Raw genomic sequence first — 18,146 nt, 5'->3', positions numbered from 1 at the left:
CGATTAACTAATGCCATATATCGATAATTATAAAAAGGACAAGTCAATATAGCTATTAAGCTGTGTACGATTAAAATATTTGTTAGCATTAATACGATATGTTAATTGAATGTTATTTTTTATAAACGGCGCGCGCAACACAGTTTCATTTGTGCTAATAAGGTGGTTTAAGGAAGGGTGGAAGTGGTGAGTATGACGTTCCTTAAAGCTTAACCTGCTTGAAAACACTGCGAATGAAAAAATAGACTACACATGTTAGTCTGCTCAACGACGCAATAAAGGGTTCAAATTAAATTCTAATTTTTAAACTTTTATATATTAATTTGCTGGTTTTTTATACAAATACACGTTGGCCTATACATATTAGCTTATTTTTTATAATTTGTTATCTTAACATATTTAAGACATACAGATCTTGAGAGTGATTCCTTAACAGTGGTATTTTATTATTTCTGTTTCGCTTAGTTTTTACTTTGTATTTTTCTATTTTGGGTTTGATGTGTTCTTTGTTCTCTTTTTTTATAATTGTTTTTAATTTTTTGTTGTAAAACATCTACAGAGTGGGAAATTCTCTTTAGAAGCGTAGAAAATATCTTTTAAGTAAATTATTTTTTATCGCGATATCATAATTACGGATGTGTTCGGGTTCTATATCTATTCATATTGATATTGTTATTTATGTAGTTGTTGTTGTGGAAAACATGGGCAAAGCGCCTCCTGCTCATAACTGGGCTGGGAGAGAGTCGGCAGCAACTCCAGCAGCTTGTTCGAATTTCTTGTCGTGCACGACAGCGTTCTTCATCAGTATGAATCATGAGGCGCTGTTCGATTCGCCGTTGCTCTCATGGAAATTAGTGCCATTTACAATGAACGAGGTACCCAGGCCATAAAGATGACCCGAATATTTGGCATGATCGATATTATCCTCAAAGAACATCTGCAAAGGGGCCAAAACGAATAAAATTTAATAATATATAATAAACTTCTTGTCTGCGAGTGTGTGTATAACAGTTTTTGTGTATAACACATTTTTGTATAACAGTTTGCTTACTATTTTAGATTGGGCAAAGAAGCGGATCAATTGTTCTTTTTTAGGTTGAGTTAGTAAAGCGTGAATGATAAGCAACATTAACAGACAATAAAATATATCTATACATATATATAGACAATTTATATATATATATATAGATGGATGAGTGTATAGATTAAGTGTGCAGCTACAAACAAAAATGGAAGAGATTTTTACATAGTTGTTAAATAAATTTCAATTTACATACCATTTACCAATTTGTGTTGTCTTTCAGTATTAATTTTATTAATTTTGCTTCGATTTTACGATTTCTTTTTTTAAAAACTATTTGCAACGGGTTAAACACTTGCTATACTTAACATTCCACAATGCAGTGGAAACTGCATGAAAACATTTTTCCATTTCGCTTAAAATTATAAAAACAAAAAAATACTCTTAGGTATTAGAAACAAATTGTTAAAAGTAAGTAAACACCAGCTTAAAGCTAATTAACTTAAAATACAAATCTAAAAAAAAAATAAATATATATTAAGTAGTCAAGATATATCACGATATCTAAACTAACAACTGTTATCTGTTATATATTTGAAGGAGTTTATCTATGCATCACAAATCAATTTTGACTAGATCGATAATGAGATTTATATGACTATATAAATTGTTTTTTTATCACTATCAGATATACCGAAAAGAAAAATAAATTTGTTAAGTCAAAATAAAGCAAAGTGGCAAGCAGTAAAAATAAAATACTTAAGCTAAATAACGAAGCAAGTGTGCAAGCAGACGATAAAGTTATTAAAAATAGTTGTGCAAAATAAAAACTGTGAGCAATACATAAAAATAAGATGATATGTGTCAGTGTGTGTGTACGTAAAGCCCAGAAACCAGAAATGAAAATGAAAATTATTGAATTTCAATTCATTTTTTTAATTTTCTATTCAAATTTCAGCAAACTTCATTCGTTGCACTAATTTCTTCATTTTTCTTTTTTTTTTTGGTTTTTTGTTTTTAAATTTTTTTTCGTTTTTTTCTTTTCAAAATTAACAACATGTTTCACATGATTTCCTATTTTTTTTTTGTTTTTTTTTTTTTTACAACTGTAACTAACTAAAAAACGTTACAGCAAGTGTGTTTTGTTTTTGTTTTCCTTCATCGAATTAAGTTTGGATTTTTACAAAATTGTGTGGTTGGGTTAGGTTTAGCCGATGAAAATGCGTTGCATGCAGCATAACAAATAAAATGCATTTCGTATGTGTCCAGCGGCGTCTAAATGCTAATTAGGAGTATTATAAGTACATAATGAGAAACAAAAAAAATAGTAGAAGGAGAAACTATGTACACAATGAGGGATTATGAAAAATTGATGTGAGAAGAGATGTGATTAAGAAACATTTAGCCTTAACAACTGATAAATGATAAGTAGGTAATGGAAAAGCAAGTTAATTGCAATACATCAGCACAACAACAACATATGATGACGACGACAACAACAGCAGCAGCAGCAACAGCAGCTGTAGCAAGTCTACATCTTGTTGATGCTGCTGCTGCTGCTGTTGCTAGTGTTGCCCAAAAGACTCTGCGCTGCAGATGTGGGCGGTGGTGTTACGGTGCGTGTATAGACTGTAATAGTGAAGCCCACTGACTGAGAGCGCGAGAGTATTTGTGACATGGATAGGCTATTGCTATCGCCGTTTGATTTAGTTGTTGTTGTCGTTGTTGTTGCTGTGCTGGGATTGCTGCAGCTGCTGTTGTCGCTGTTGTCGTCGTAGCTGCCACTGGTGACGGCAACAAAGTTGTTGCTACGCAAGCTGACCATAACAACCGACTTAAGGTGCATGGCATGCTCAAGCACATGGGGAAAGAATGCGCAAGGCTCTTCAATGTCAAAGTGTATACCAAATGTGTGTTGTACCTCACGCATTTTGAAGAAGGCCATGCCCGTTAGTAGCGCATCCGAACCGGCCTGATGTTGTGGACCGACGCGTCGCAGCTCCAGCTGATCGGCCACTTCCTGCAGACCGCCCTTCAGATTCTTGCACGACTTCATCAAGTATTTGATATCAAAAATGTTGGGGAAATAGATATGCAGCAGCTCAAAGAAATCGCTCTCATCGGCGGGTAGATTCTGATCGGTGAGCAGCTTAAGCAGATATCCAAAATCGTAGCCGGAGTGAAAGCAAAGCCATTTGATATTATCCATCAGCACAATGCCCGAGCTCATGAGCAGCTCGGCGAAATCAATTGGGTCAATGCCATCCTCTTCATGCTTCTTAAATTGAATGCCCGAATTCTGAAGCAAATCGATCGAGTCTTGCGCGTACATATCCTCGCTACAAAGAGTACCAGAGTTAAGTACGTTATATCGTTCGCATACACCAACACGACAGAAGCTCACCTTAGATTGAATTTAAAATTGAATTGCCATGTGGAGTAGCCCGGCGGCGTTTTGCCATCATCATCCATAAATGTAAGTCCCAGCTGTATAATCCTTAGTAAGTCAACATTGCATCGCAGCAATTGATAATGATAATCGGCGGTGGAACGAAATTCGCCAACGGGTCGCGCTACAACGCCTGGGAATTCTGTGTCCATGGCAACAAAATGATACTTCTGCACTACCTTACGTATGGTACGAAATTCCTCCTCCAGATTATGTTTCCACACGTCCCGTATGCCGCACTCCTCGTTGCTGGGTATATGCACCTGGCCATGCGCGCCGCCGCTGATGGCCGATGGCATTGTCTGTGAATGGTTAAGCTTTGTATAACACCTTTTGAAAAATATATATATTCGTGAAAATATGTGAATGTTGGTGTTGCGGTTGTTGGAGCCCATTTGAATGATTCGTATGATTAAGAATTCCTCACAGCCATTTGTCTTCATTCGAATTCTTTTATTTTTTTTGTTTCTTTCACAATATATATACATATATACATATATTTTTAAATATATGTATTATATATATATATATATGTATATATATCATATTTTCAAAATTATAGACAAAGAAGTCTCTGGCCCTATATACTTAAAATATACATACAAGTTATTCATAAGCATAATCAACAGACGACTCGATCTCTCGACATCGTTTCATACGTTCGTAAGTTCTATTCGAAACCTGACAAAAACGTAGGTTCTGCAGTATGTAAAGCGAAGCGGTACGTCGCTGAGTATAATATCTAGCATATCGACAAGTAGATTTTGCGCGATTAGTGGAAGTCTTTTCTTCCTCGACTAGACTTTTTTTGTATAAAAATTAATTGTGGAATCTTTTTTCAGGCATAAAACGGAAACTGGAAAATGTATCTTGACTCCTTGCTGAAGAGCTTGGATAGACTTTAAGAATACTTTATTGTTTGGTTTCTCTCTAGCTAATACAGTTATATAAAAAATTTCCCACACATAAATTTCGTTGTTGACTATCTTTAAAATATACGATTATCATATGGTTCAACAGGGCTCCATTTGAGTGTATTTATTTATGTGTATATATAGATGTGTCCATATAGAAATTTCATAAATAGGATGTTAGCAACATAAAGATATACGAAGTAGCCAGGCCAATTGGTAAACACAGTCGGAATCAAAGAAATTGGTTTTTTTTTTTGTTTTTGTTGGTTTTTTTTGGTGCGAATAGTTATTGAAAAACTTTTGCCAATTCTGCAGTTAGAAAGGTGCTAAAAATTTTGCTCGCTGCTAAAGAAAAACAAATACACATAAAATTAAAATGGCAAAAGAGAAATTTAATTGATTGTTTTTTTTTTTTTAAGGATTGGTTTACTTTGTGATTGGGAGTTACTTGGGCGCTACTTACATCGTCGACGGTCGCCGTCTGTTGCTGCCGCTGCAGAGCCGCTTCAGCCACCTTCTCACCAAAGTTAACCTTAAGCTATGTATAAGTATTTTTTTTTTCTTTTTTTCTTTTTTTTTTCGTGTGTGTTTGTTTAATATATAGTTTGAATTTAGTTCTCTGAGCTGTTTATTGTGCTCACAGCATTGCCTGTAAGAGAACGTTAAGTAACGTTGACTTCAAGGCTAGCGAAATTTGAATACTTAAACAACTGTTATTTGTAATCAATATAGAAAGGTAATAAAAAACGAACATTTATTAAGATTTGGTAATCTCTCTTGCTAATCCTCTCATAGACAAAGAATCCAAATAAATAATCCAATCAAATTGCCATCTCTTCCCATCATGCTCTCTCGCTTCAATTTGACATTTCTCTCAGCGAGAGTGAAAGGAATAGAGAAAGAACTTACAAGTGTCAATACACTATTAGAGATGACACTCCGATATGTGCGTATATGTACGTATGTATATGCATGAAAGGCATTTTGGGCACTTGCTTGCATACCGCCTGCATGGGGTGCGGTTAAAGGTCATGTGATTTGCATTTGCAAAATAATGGCGACACATAAATCACAAAAAAAGAGATAAAAAAAACAGAAGACGTTTAGCAGCACAATTTAAACTGGGGCACGACTGAATGGGCGACAATTTTTTGCCGCGCTTTAAATTGCAACCGCCTTTTTTATATTACACACTGTTTACATAGACGTATGTGTATGAGACAGCCAAGCGCACACAGATGTATATATGCATAAGTGATTGTAATCAACACACGCATATGGAGAAAATGTGTGCAGTTGAACATGAAAATCGAAGGCCGCCACCGTTGTAACAAGGAAGCCCTTATGCCTGCCAATGGCCTAAAAAATAAGTGATTTGGCATTACCTTGCCTCTGGAAACTTACCCATTTCATAGTATGCTTGTTATTTTACAAAATGCTTTTTTGGCTGCTGCTGCCGAATGAATTTCACTTTTCGGGCTTTCGGGCTTTCGGGCTTAATATATTTTTGTATCGCTGCAGTTAGCGCTAAGACGTTTTGCGGCTTTTGAGAATGGTAACCGAAATGAAGTCCGGTATTAGAGCGACGACTGTGGCGTTAAATAAATTAATTGGCGTGAATGTTGTTTATGTTAAAGTGCCATAATGAAAGAAATGAATCTGTGATAGTGTTAAAAACAGCGCAATGTTTCTAGTGTTGCACAACGAGAAACCAAGAGACAAAAACCTGGGCTGCACAATAACTTGTGGCTCTTTTTTTGGAATTTTGTTTAGCTATGTCTTACTGTGAATAAGTATTTAAAATAAACAAACAAAAATATTTTCATTATCAATGACTTACTAGGTTTAATTTTACTATAACTTTCGTTGTTTATTTTAAATGCCTTACAATTTCAATCATGTCAAATAGATGGCGCTGCTGTCTGTGGCTGAGCTGGCAATGCTTCACAAACAGCTGTTTTATTTTTTATGCGCAATACGTAGGTCGTTACAGAATTTGTTAAGTATATTGAAAATAAAACGTTACTTAATAAGTGAGTAAGATGTGCAATTTTAGTATTTTCATATAGGGATTATGTCACATAAATGCTTTTGGCTAAATTATAGATCCTCATGTGTAGTGAGTGAGCAGCGTACCTATCTTAACCCATGCATTCAGTAGGGAATTAGATACCACAGCGCTTTGTTGCCGGCAGCTACTGCGCCCAGTTTCATAGTTGTTTTGAAAGCAATAAGTAAGTGTTAAATATGGGAAACTTAAACAAGTGTACACTTAATTTGAAATAAATGATTTGCTAAGTGTATGATTTTAATGCTGAGTTTTCATGTCCGCGTCATCAGTGAGTAATTTCTTAGCATCTTTCACTTGGCCTAATTTTTTGGTATTGTTGACAGTAAACTGTTTAAGCGAAAGAGATGCTTGTAGTGTTGTTAAATACTGTTTTTCCACTTTTGCACATAGTCAATTGAGACGAATTGATTGACTCTCTGCTTTTCGTTTGTTTGCTTATGTGCCTCAACCAAAACTAGTTTTCTCTTATCTTGCCAATTTCAAGCAATCAATTGGGCATTGACATGCGAGTGAGAGCTTTAGCGGTTAAAAAAGGCGGGCGTTCCATTGAGCCACACACACATGCATACACCCATTTACATGAAGACACTTGTTCAATTGTCTTGTAAATAGTGTGATAATAATGTGTCTGAAATGTGTCTTGATGTGGCATTAACCTAGAGCTGAGAACTATTTACGAAAATGTTTAAATCAATTATATTATGACCCTCATATATATATCATTTAATATAACATAGGATATAGGAATGCTTCTGGCTTCAATAATGAAAACAATAATCAAATAAAAAATAACCATAAAAAAAAAAACAAAAATAAATAATGAAAAATAAACAATATAATAATAATAATAGATTAAGTATTAAAGCAATTAAAGAATAAATAATATTAAACAATAATAAACAAATAATAAAATTTAATTTATAAAACAATATTTTAACTAACATCATTACAACAATTTTTTTAGTTTTATTATTAATAAAAAATAAAGTATAATAAAAAATAATATTATAAGACTGATGACATTGATCAATAAAATCAACACTTAAATAAAATAAATTATTAATAAACAATTAGAAAATAAATAAAAAATAAGCTGCTTTCAGCCACTCCTTGAACTCAAGTTTCGATACATTTATATATTAAATAAGTAAAGTTCTTATCGCGTGTAGCTCGTTTCTGATTATGAATGCAAATAGTTTCGTAATATAACAGGGGCGACTCATAGAGTATACCAAAGTTCTAAATAGAAACTCTAATCAACTAAAGTCAAGGTAATATTTTGCCTATAATTATATTTATGATTAAGTAAATAAAACTGAAATTTTAGTTCAACTGGTAGACGTATGTGTTTGCACTATATATACAAGTATATTCATACATATATATATATATACTATGTATGTAGTACAATGTGAATTTGATCGTTCGCACGACGATCACGTTCTGTGTCGCACTCTTATTAAATGAATTGAGTCGAATCGTGTGACATAAACAATTTCTGCACGCGATCGATGATTGCATTGAAACATTGTCAGTCGCCGAGCAGCTGTCGAGTCATTCTGATCGCTCTCTCAACTTGTTATCAATTTCTTGTATAAATTTCACCGAATTTTAGATTTTGTAGTTTGGTCTAACGTTGTGCAACGTGTTTATATTCCCAAGGTACATTTGTGCAAACATTTCTGTTTTTAAATTTGAAAAAAAAGACGGCCAATGGGATTTTAAGAAATATGTAAGAGTGTTGCAGCTCGTGCTAACAACGTATCTTCCCATTTTAAGCTAAATTTGTTATTGGGTTTTGTAATTAAATTTGAATTAATCTTTTGTTGAATTGATGAGAATTGCATAGAAAGGAGTGGAAGGACGGATCACAAGCAAGTATAAGAGAAGGAGGGTAAGATAGGGAAGAGGGTAAGATAGGAAAATAACGAAGGAGAGATAATGATAAAGAAAGAACTTGGGAGAGAGTGAGAGAAAGCGAGAGATAGAGAGAGAGAGAGAGAGAGAGCGAGAGAGAAAGCGAGAGAGAAAGAGAGAGAGCGAGACAGAAAGAGAGTGACATAGAGGTAGATCATAAAAAAAAAGAGAGGTAGACGTACATAGATAGATAGAGAGAGAGACATATATGTATAGATTTCTCTCTATACATATATAGAGAGAGAAATCTAGAGAGAGAGAGAGAAGTAGAGAGAGAAGTAAATATAAAGATGTTGATAGAGATAGAAAGGGAGGGCTTAATATAAAGTGAGATAGATAAATAGAGAGATATATAGATATAAATGGATATAAATAGAGAGACAAAGAGGGAGACACAGAGAAAGAAAATGAAACAATACATTTTAGCTTAATAATTGTTTAAAAAAGACGAAAATAATATAAAATGTATTTGTTTTTATCATAATACAGAGAATTGTTAAAATACTCTGAATATTATTTTTAATTTCATAATACCTAGTTTAATATTTCAATGGTCCAGAGAATTCAGTAGTCTAAACAGTTGTCGACAATATGTATTATGTATCTAGACTGGGAAGGCTAGACTGTATTTCAATTATATTTAATTGAATTATTGAGAATTGCACAGAAGGGCGATAGCGGTTGGAAGAGTGAGATAGATTGATTCATGAAATTTAAGAGTGTGTAGCAGTATGAGCATTAGTGAATAATACAGCTTGTTTATATGAATTAACATCAATAATTATGTTATGTAAGTATCAGGTAAACGAAATTTGTAAGTCATGAAAATCGCATTAATGACGAATCGGTTTTTAGAATACTATATAGTACAATATATAGTCAAAAATGTGTATTCATAAAGTATCTAAACGATTAAGAACGTGAAACATAATTAATTAAAATATCTTTGAACATTTTTGCAGATAGCTCAAGATGCCTTTAAAGAGCTTGAGTGTTTTGCTGCCGGGCTTGAAGTGGCTGCAAGGATATACGGCACAGGATGCGGTGGCTGATCTGATAGCGGGCATTACGGTGGGTTTGACGGTGCTGCCACAGGGCTTGGCCTATGCGACGCTGGCGGGCTTGGAGCCGCAATATGGCCTCTATTCCGCATTCGTGGGCGGCATTGTGTACGCTTTGTTGGGCAGCTGTCGCCAGGTCACAATCGGACCGACAGCATTGCTGGCTCTCATGACCAGCCGCCACACGGGCTTTGGCTTGGACTCGGGTCCAGCTTATGGCATACTCTTATGCCTGATCTCAGGCATTGTGGAGCTGGCAATGGCTGTGCTCAAGTTGGGCGCCCTGGTGGACCTCATTTCGTTGCCTGTTACCGTGGGCTTCACCTCGGCAACGGCCGTCATCATTGGCACCTCGCAGCTGAAGGGTTTGTTGGGCTTGCGTGGTGGCTCTGGTTCGGATTTCCTGAATACCATGCGCTCCGTCTTTGGCAATCTGCAGCAGGTGCGCCGTGGAGATCTGACACTGGGACTGGTCTCCATTTTTGTGCTCTTGCTGCTGCGAGTGAGTCGTTTATACAATTCTAATTGTGAGCTCTAACCTTTAACACGTTTATCTTACAGAGGTTGAAGAACGTCAAGCTGGCAAACCGCGTGAGAAACTTGCGGGCTCAGCAGCTGCTTAGCGGCAGCATTTGGGTTGTATGCACCGGACGGAATGCACTCGTAGTGCTAATCTCCAGTGGCCTGGCGTACAGCCAATGCAGGCAGCAGGAGAGCTGTCCATTCATACTCACGGGCAAGGTGAAGAGTGGCTTGCCAAGTTTGGCGCTGCCCGAATTCGAGACAACAATACTCGGCAAAAATGGCACTGAGGAACGACAGGACTTTGAGGATATGGTAAGCTAAGCAGTTGGTATAGATCACAGCTCGTCATACTTAATATATTTCGTCTATCATTGCAGCTTTCGGAACTGGGACCCTCGATGCTGATCTTGCCCATAATTGCTGTGCTTGGCAATGTGGCCATTTCTAAGGCCTTTGGCGGCGCTGGATTGAGTCCCACGCGCGAGCTTGTTGCACTCTCCCTGAGCAACATTTGCGGCGCTTTTTGCAGCTCGATGCCAGTGACAGGCTCCTTTTCACGCAGCGCTGTCAATCATGCGAGTGGCGTTCGCACGCCCATTGGCGGCTGCTATACGAGTCTACTAGTGCTTCTGGCCTTGGGTCTGCTGGCTCCTTACTTTCAGTACATACCCAAGGCGGCGTTGAGTGCTGTCATCATTTCGGCTGTGATATTTATGATTGAGTTTGAGGTCATTCGGCCGCTGTGGCGCTGCAGCCGACGTGAATTGCTGCCGGGTGCTATTACCTTTGTCATGAGCTTGGCAGTGGGCGTGGAGATCGGCTTGCTGCTTGGTGTTGGCTCAGATGTGGCCTTTCTCGTTTATCGCGCAGCACGACCCGTGCTTACTGTATCCAAATTGCAGACAATCAATGGCATTAGCTACATCCTGATCAGGCCCAAGCATAGCTCGCTGTATTTCCCTGCCATCGAATGGGTTCGCTCTGGCATCTCTAAGGCGCTGTCCACGCACGGCACAGCACCCGTTGTCCTGGACTGCGCTCAAGTTCATGGTACACCATTGAGACTACATTTTTGTATACCATTCACTAAAATCTTTCATGTTTTCGTCTTAGATTTTGATTTCACAGCCGCACGCGGCATGGGTAATCTGCACAAGGAGCTGGCCAAGGCGAATGTACCGCTGTTTCTTATGAGCGCTGACAAGGATATTAGCGTCATACTGAAAGAGTCGACAAACATTGTTTTTCCCACAATAGATTGCCCCAACGATCTGGAGTTCATTCTCGAGCAGAGTAAGCAACGCTTAATCGATTATATAGATAGATAATAATGCGTCAAATTTTCTACTCTTGCAGCACCTAATTACGAGCTGCATTTACAAGTTACTGCGCCGCTGGTAGAGTCGAACGGCGACGACAAAGTAACTGAACTGAGCACACTGAGTGCAAAAAGTACATGAACATATCGCAGCTTCGATTACAAACAGAATTGTTGACAACGCACACAGCTACAGCTACAGCTAAAGCTACAATTCAATACTCTTCCATAGCAGCTGATTTTTACCTCTATTCCTAGGCTTTAACCAAGTTTCAGCTACGTTTCTAACTGCTGAACATCTCACTTGTTCAATGTCATTCCTATTTATACCCCAATCGAATAACTTATTGTAAATTGTAAATATTAATAATGTTTTCTATGTTCAATTAGCTTAAGTTACGTTAGATTTTAGTTGCATCACTTACGGGTTACTTCATTACAAATCAAAAAGAGAGAGAAAAATTAGATAGATTATGCAATAAATATATATCAATATATGAATTCATTACATAAAAGAATTGATTAAGACACTATTTAATTATGTCTGTTTGCAGCTAAAATGCTGTCACATACTTTACACAATTGGCAGAACGGCATAGCTGGCCACCTGACACATATTGCCGTGGTTGCGGGCCAAGCGCATGTAGCCCTCCTCTCCCCAGCCACCCCAGGAGTTCTTGATTAGCCAAAAGTCCTGGCCGTAACCAACGGCCAGCATGGCATGATTAACATGTTGGCCACAGGAAGGGTCGTTGAAGATGCCGCCCCGATAATGCTGGAATCTGCTTGCATCGACTGCTACCGAAACAGGACCCTTTTCTGCGACAACTTGAGCCAATACATTTTCATCGCGTCGCACTTGTGCCACTCGTGAGACTGTGGCTCCAATGCTTGAGCGACGGAAACGACAGTTTCCAACGTAGCCCTCATACGGATATGCCTGTTCATTGTCCACGCCTCTATTATCCTCCACATATTTTAAAGCACGTGACGGCCAGCCGCCGCGGCAGCCATAATTTTGATACCGCGCGGAGCAGTCCATTAAATTTTGTTCGGATAGCGGAATCAATTGCTTGCTCTTTAGAAAGTGCTGACCCTCCAGAGTGCCCGCAGCGGAAAATGCCCAACAAGAGCCGCATTTCCCTTGATTCTTCACTGCGGTAACAGCGCCCTTTGCACGCCAGTCTATCTCGTGGGGTATGTCAATGTTATGAGGCGCATAGATGAAGTCAATGCTGGAGGCAAAATCAGAGGTGTTCATATTTGACAGCATTATTTCCTGGAACTCCTCTGCCAGCATATCTGAGAATTGGTTGATGCCCATCATGTAGGTCTCCTCGCCTCTGGCATAGCGTGCGTTGTGCTCGTCGATGGTTTCTTTGTTGCGCTTAAAGATCTGGCTGCGCAGCTTCTCTTCGTAGCTGTTCTCGTAGCTCCTCTCATAGTCCACCTTGAAGGACTCAAACTCGACAGCAAGCACATCGTAGTTGAGTGCCTTACAGTATGCCACGGCTAGGACGACTACCAAGAAAACAATCGACTTCATCTTCAGCTTTGAGTCTTGAACAATGAAGCCAGCTTGGAAAGGTTTACTCCTTTATATATACCCATTATGTCCCGTATAATGTAATTTGCCCGTATCGAAATTACATTTGAATTTATTTGTGTGGCTAAGCGTTTATTATTGTTATACTCGTCCACGAAACAAAAAGAGAATATTGGCTGGGTGCAATGTCCTCTTCGCTGCCCGTTCGGAAATCCCTTAGATAAAAAGGATGTAGATAATTTTATATCTATTATATTAATACTAATGCCAATATTTGAGAAGCTACTATTCACCCTCTCTAAAGATTGGCCATATTAGAAATATATATAAATATATCTCAATCGACTTACAGATAGCTCTGCTTAATGTTAGCCTGGCCTATTAAAAAATATTTTTTTTTAAATAATAAAATAAAAAATTAAAAAATAAATTTTGTTATTTTTGGGATCTAAACGAGTATTATGCGGTCGGTTGCACCCGATTACAACGTTTTTAATGGTTTCTGATCAGTTTTTAGGTTTGTCAGGGGTGTTTGGCTTTACTATTTTTCAATATATATATATATTATATATTGAAAAAATATATATATAAACTAATCATCATAACGAGAATGGATAGCAACAGTAACATAAACGTCGATGTATGAATGATTTATTATTTTTTAATAAGTAATAATAGTATTATTATTATTCTACAAATGTGTACAAAAGACAAAACAATTTGTGCCCTATTTTTAGCAATGCAATAAAAATATTAAATAATTTTTATATATTTCCGCTTCTTTATTGTATTAATTTGAAAAACTTTAAAAGCCTTAATAAGTCTCAATGAGCCCTTCTTACTGGATTCTTAATTACTAATGCATTTTATATCACTCAACATTTTGATTCATGCCATTTCAAAAGCCTATTTAATTAACGCTGATTAATGAAATCTAAAAAGTTAGTCATATGCTGGTTTGTTTAATTTGATATGAATCGATGTCTATATATAATAAACACTCAATTTTATTCCAAATCCGACATGGACTGAGACACTGAGAAAAGTTTTGAACTTGAGGCTAAGATGGGTTACTTTAATTGCTGCCATGTCCTTCAGACAATGGGCAGAATGGCATAGCTGGCCACCTGACACATATTGCCGTGGTTGCGGGCCAAGCGCATGTAGCCCTCTTCTCCCCAGCGACCCCAGGAGTTCTTGAGCAGCCAAAAGTCGCCGCCACGCTGGTCGTGGCCGTAACCAACTGCCAGCATGGCATGATTCACGGGATCGCCACAGATCGGATCGTTGAAGACGCCGCTCCGATAATGCTGTAATCTCCTTGCATCGACTGCTACCGAAACAGGACCCTTTTCTGCGACAACTTGGGCCAATGCATTTTCATCGCGTCGCACTTGTGCCACTCGTGAGACTGTGGCTCCAATGCTTGAACGACGGAAACGACATTCTCCAACGTGGCCCTCATATGGATATGCCTGATCATTGTCCAAGCCTCTATTATCCTCCACATATTTTAAAGCATGTGACGGCCAGCCGCCGCGGCAGCCATAATTTTGATACCGCGCGGAGCAGTCCATTAAATTTTGTTCGGATAGCGGTATCAATTGCTTTGTCCTTATAAAGTGCTGCCCCTCCAGAGCACCTGTAGCAGAGAACGCCCAACAGGATCTGCATTCACCCTGATTTTTCACTGCGGTAACAGCGCCCTTTGCACGCCAGTCTATCTCGTGGGGTATGTCAATGTTATGAGGCGCATAGATGAAGTCAATGCTGGAGGCAAATTCAGAGGTGTTCACATTTGACAGCATCATTTCCTGGAACTCCTCTGCCAGCATATCTGAGAATTGGTTGATGCCCATCATGTAAGTCTCCTCGCCTCTGGCATAGCGTGCGTTGTGCTCGTCGATGGTTTCTTTGTTGCGCTTAAAGATCTGGCTGCGCAGCTTCTCTTCGTAGCTGTTCTCGTAGCTCTTCTCATAGTCCATCTTGAAGAATTCAAACTCGGCAGCAAGCACATCCTCGTAGTTGAGCGTCTGATTGGATGCCACGACTAGCGCGATCAACAAGAACACAACCGACTTCATATTTAAGTGTTAAACACTGATACCAGTCCGCAAAGTTTCGCTACTTTAAATACTCTTATCATGCCACGAATTGGTATATTTCCCTCATAAATTTGTGTGGCTGTGGTTATATAATGATGACGTTTCATATATAACATGCGTTCATTTTATTAACTCTTAAATTGAAAACATAAAATGAGTCTTTTCTAAGCACAAAAAGTTTCACATTCTGAGCTAAAAGAATTACGTGCATCTATCAAGTTATAGCAAAAAATGTTGCATACTCTGGGGCGCAATAAATTTTCTAAAAATATTCATTCAATTTCTATTTGCTATTCTTAATAATTCAAGACATTTATAATCCCTTGGAAATTTTTAAATGCTATTGTAATTGATTTAAATATTGTTTAATTAAATATTGAATTAATATATTTATATATTATATAGAAATATTAATAATATTTTTATTAGAATTTCATTGATTCATATTTAATTTCCTATAAAATATAAATATAATAATTTGTTAATATTGCAATCTGAAATTTTATTTTCCAGTTTTGCCGATAATAAAACTATGAAGAAAATGTATTAAATATAAATCATATAGTAAATAAAATACCAAATCTCTCGAATGCTACTTTCCCAGCATAATTAATCACGAGAACAAATCAAAGACGAAATTTCAGATAAGTTGCCATCGGGAATGTGTCACAAATCATTTGCCCCTCGAAGGCCACCCCACCTTTTCGGTGGAGGAAAGTGGAAATGATATTAGTGAAGTCGTTGATAAATAGAAAGCCACACAGAGATTGAAACAGTTGCTTGGAAAAATCAAAGACGAGAGCAACGAATCTAGTTTCCCCAAAAACAACAGCCACTGAAGCAAAACCTGGTCTCGTGTAATACAATCCGTGCGTAACTGCAATTACTTAGTACGTTCCGTGTGTCGCTGTGTATCTTTGTATCTTTGTATCTTTGTATCTGTCGGATGCAGGCGCAAGAGGTGAACAAACTCTGCTGCGCATGCGTCGCCCGTCTTGTGGTTTCTTCCCAATGCTCAACACCCTACCTATATAATATGAAATATTTGTGTCCATTTCCGTCCGTACGACAACTCCTGTTGCTGAGTTCAATGAACTTTGCACGAATCCTGACATCCACAGAGACTTGTTGCCACTGGCACAGTGGGTACAGTTGCTTAGCTGTCGAAGAGTTTGTCGTTCCGTTGTTTACTGGAGTTCTGTTTATAAAAAATTGATGCTATTAATTGAAAAACATATTGTATATAAGTACATTTATTTTTGGAGTCTGCAAAATATGTTTAGCTGTATCTATTGAATAGTCTGCAAAATATGTTTAGATGTATCTATTGCATCGGCTAACTAGTCTCATCTTATTCAATTAATGAGCTTATAGTGACATAGTGATATGGAGTGTAAAGGAGCTTAGCTCACGTATAATTGAATTTTGAATATTTTTGTATAAAATAATTTGGAAAGTGTCTCTCTATGTCTATCTAAAATTTAAAAAACAAGCAATATGTTTAATGATTACTTTCAGGAATTTCAGATTTATTCTCTTGTTTTCAAGTTGATATATAAATAAGTTGGAAAAATCTTTAGAAAATATTTAAGTTTATTCAGAGCTAAAGCCATTTAGAGACATCAAATATTGCATACCAGATCTGTGTTTTGACAAAGATATGAGACTCGTGGAGAACATTTAAGGGCAAGCTTATAAGATCTATTACTGCCTAAGTTTTTGAAAGTGATTTGTCATTGGTCATACTAAATTTTTATATATCACTTACAAAAACTTTGACTTCTATACTTCTGTAAAGAGACTCGTCGTCAGAGAATGAAGAAAATCGGGATTTGCATATTTCCGAGCTCTTTCGAAATAGACAGACAGAGCGTCTGCTGAGGTAAGGAATCTAACAGCAAAGTGACGGACCCGCGTCGACTGCACGTCCGATACGGCTGGTACTATTTTTAGATGCCTTTCGTCTTCGCCTTCGTCTTCGTGCTGCTCTGACTTCTCCTTGTCTTCGTCTAGTTAGGAGCCGAGGGTCTCTTGTTGCCGAGGGCTGATGCTTTGGGCTGTTCACAGTGTTCACAGCTCGAGCATCGATTCAATTGCATTCCAACGCGCGTTCGGTATAGAGAGAGAGAAACAGATACGGCAGCCAATTCGAAACGGATATAGATATAGATATACGTATACGATTTCAAATATGAATGCTGTGCCTTGGATTATCAGTGAATGTGTCTACGAAATTTAAGCATTAGTGATAAACAATTGTGCTCGGTTCCTATCAAAACATACCAAAAATATCAAAAAGGATAACTCACATAAATATATATACAAAATTAGTGTTAAAACTCATATTATAAAGCTCTTAATGCACAAATTTACAACTGCGGGGACTTTGGAATTTACTTTATTTCGAAAAGATAACTAAGAAGAAAAAATCGTTTTAAAATAAAATATAGCTATAAAGGTGTGTATGAAAAATTGTTGCATTATTTAATTAAGTATAACATTTAACTTTATATGTTTAATTAATGCCACTTATATTTATAAAATATTTTTTTGTCAAATAATATATTCATATTCATTAAATATTTGAATAATCTAATATATATTCTAAATATTAAAAAAAACTTCAATTTTTAATTTATGAACAAATATTAAAAACATCAAAATTAAAAAAAAAATTATTTAAATCTGTTTAAAATAAGAATTTTCGATGGATTAAGTTATTAAAATATTATTGATATTTATTAATAAAAATCAGTTAAAAATACATTTTTAAAGTATAAAAAGAAATATTATTTAATTTTATAAATATTTCAAATAAATCATAAAATATTTAAATTGAATTAAAAGAATTATAGTAATAAATCAGAGATCACATAAAACTAAAGCTTATGAAAGTGTTTATAATTTTTATGAAAATATAAATTAAGAACAAAATTTTAATTAAAATAAATTTTAATCAAATTACAATTTTTGACACTAGATCGATGTATATAAAAATACTCTGCATTATTTAAGTTTACCCTATATCATAAATGTATACCCTATATCAATTAAGTATACCCTACATTGATAGCTTCTACTTGAGTTGCCTTTCCCCCTGGTAAATGAGTAATGCGAATGTAATTTGATGTCAGGGCTGGTTGACAGAATTAGCATGCCTCTTCCATGTTGCATCAAATGCTGCAAGCATACCAAATATAGCGCCAATGAGTGACCACA

At 36.7% G+C, this 18,146-nt stretch overlaps 4 protein-coding genes across 9 annotated transcripts; 1 reads left to right on the top strand and 3 right to left on the bottom strand.

Moving 5' to 3' along the window:
* Positions 1–420: 420 nt before the first annotated feature.
* On the bottom strand, positions 421–6,222 carry LOC111604430 (CCR4-NOT transcription complex subunit 7). Of its 5 annotated transcripts, XM_023322496.2 has the most exons (5): positions 5,789–6,222; positions 4,848–5,033; positions 3,426–3,772; positions 2,943–3,360; positions 421–937 (listed from the first exon to the last, which is right to left on the bottom strand). In XM_023322496.2, exons 3-5 carry the CDS (start codon positions 3,767–3,769, stop codon positions 812–814), a joined length of 888 nt encoding a protein of 295 aa, XP_023178264.1. In that variant the 5' UTR covers positions 3,770–3,772; positions 4,848–5,033; positions 5,789–6,222; the 3' UTR covers positions 421–811. The 5 variants fall into 5 exon arrangements, 4 of the variants coding, with proteins under 4 accessions (XP_023178264.1, XP_023178263.1, XP_023178261.1 ...); XM_023322495.2 differs by lacking the exon at positions 4,848–5,033 and having other exon boundaries at positions 5,789–6,221; XR_002751749.2 differs by lacking the exons at positions 4,848–5,033; positions 5,789–6,222 and adding an exon at positions 1,278–1,436 and having other exon boundaries at positions 882–937; positions 3,426–3,956.
* A 287-nt stretch (positions 6,223–6,509) lies between these two features.
* On the top strand, positions 6,510–11,698 carry LOC115483194 (sodium-independent sulfate anion transporter). Of its 2 annotated transcripts, none has more exons than XM_030224387.1 (6): positions 6,510–6,618; positions 9,335–9,935; positions 9,995–10,270; positions 10,336–11,008; positions 11,072–11,251; positions 11,315–11,698. In XM_030224387.1, the coding sequence occupies exons 2-6, from the start codon at positions 9,345–9,347 to the stop codon at positions 11,416–11,418; spliced, it is 1,824 nt and encodes a 607-aa protein (XP_030080247.1). In that variant the 5' UTR covers positions 6,510–6,618; positions 9,335–9,344; the 3' UTR covers positions 11,419–11,698. The 2 variants fall into 2 exon arrangements, with proteins under 2 accessions (XP_030080247.1, XP_030080261.1); XM_030224401.1 differs by lacking the exon at positions 6,510–6,618 and adding an exon at positions 6,631–6,723.
* Positions 11,699–11,850: 152 nt separating this feature from the next.
* On the bottom strand, positions 11,851–12,829 carry LOC111604444 (cathepsin L-like). The gene has a single exon (XM_023322514.2). It carries the CDS (start codon positions 12,820–12,822, stop codon positions 11,851–11,853), a length of 972 nt encoding a protein of 323 aa, XP_023178282.2. The 5' UTR covers positions 12,823–12,829.
* A 1,087-nt stretch (positions 12,830–13,916) lies between these two features.
* Positions 13,917–14,906, bottom strand: LOC111604445 (cathepsin L-like). The gene has a single exon (XM_023322515.2). The coding sequence runs from the start codon at positions 14,904–14,906 to the stop codon at positions 13,917–13,919; it is 990 nt and encodes a 329-aa protein (XP_023178283.2).
* Positions 14,907–18,146: the final 3,240 nt, after the last annotated feature.

The sequence above is a fragment of the Drosophila hydei genome, unplaced genomic scaffold (genome assembly GCF_003285905.1).
Source record: "Drosophila hydei strain 15085-1641.00,03,60 unplaced genomic scaffold, DhydRS2 tig00000001-arrow-pilon, whole genome shotgun sequence".
NCBI classification, from domain to species: domain Eukaryota; kingdom Metazoa; phylum Arthropoda; class Insecta; order Diptera; family Drosophilidae; genus Drosophila; species Drosophila hydei.
The sequence above is the reverse complement of the archived record's forward strand: the minus strand, read 5'-3'. Positions and strand labels throughout refer to the sequence as shown.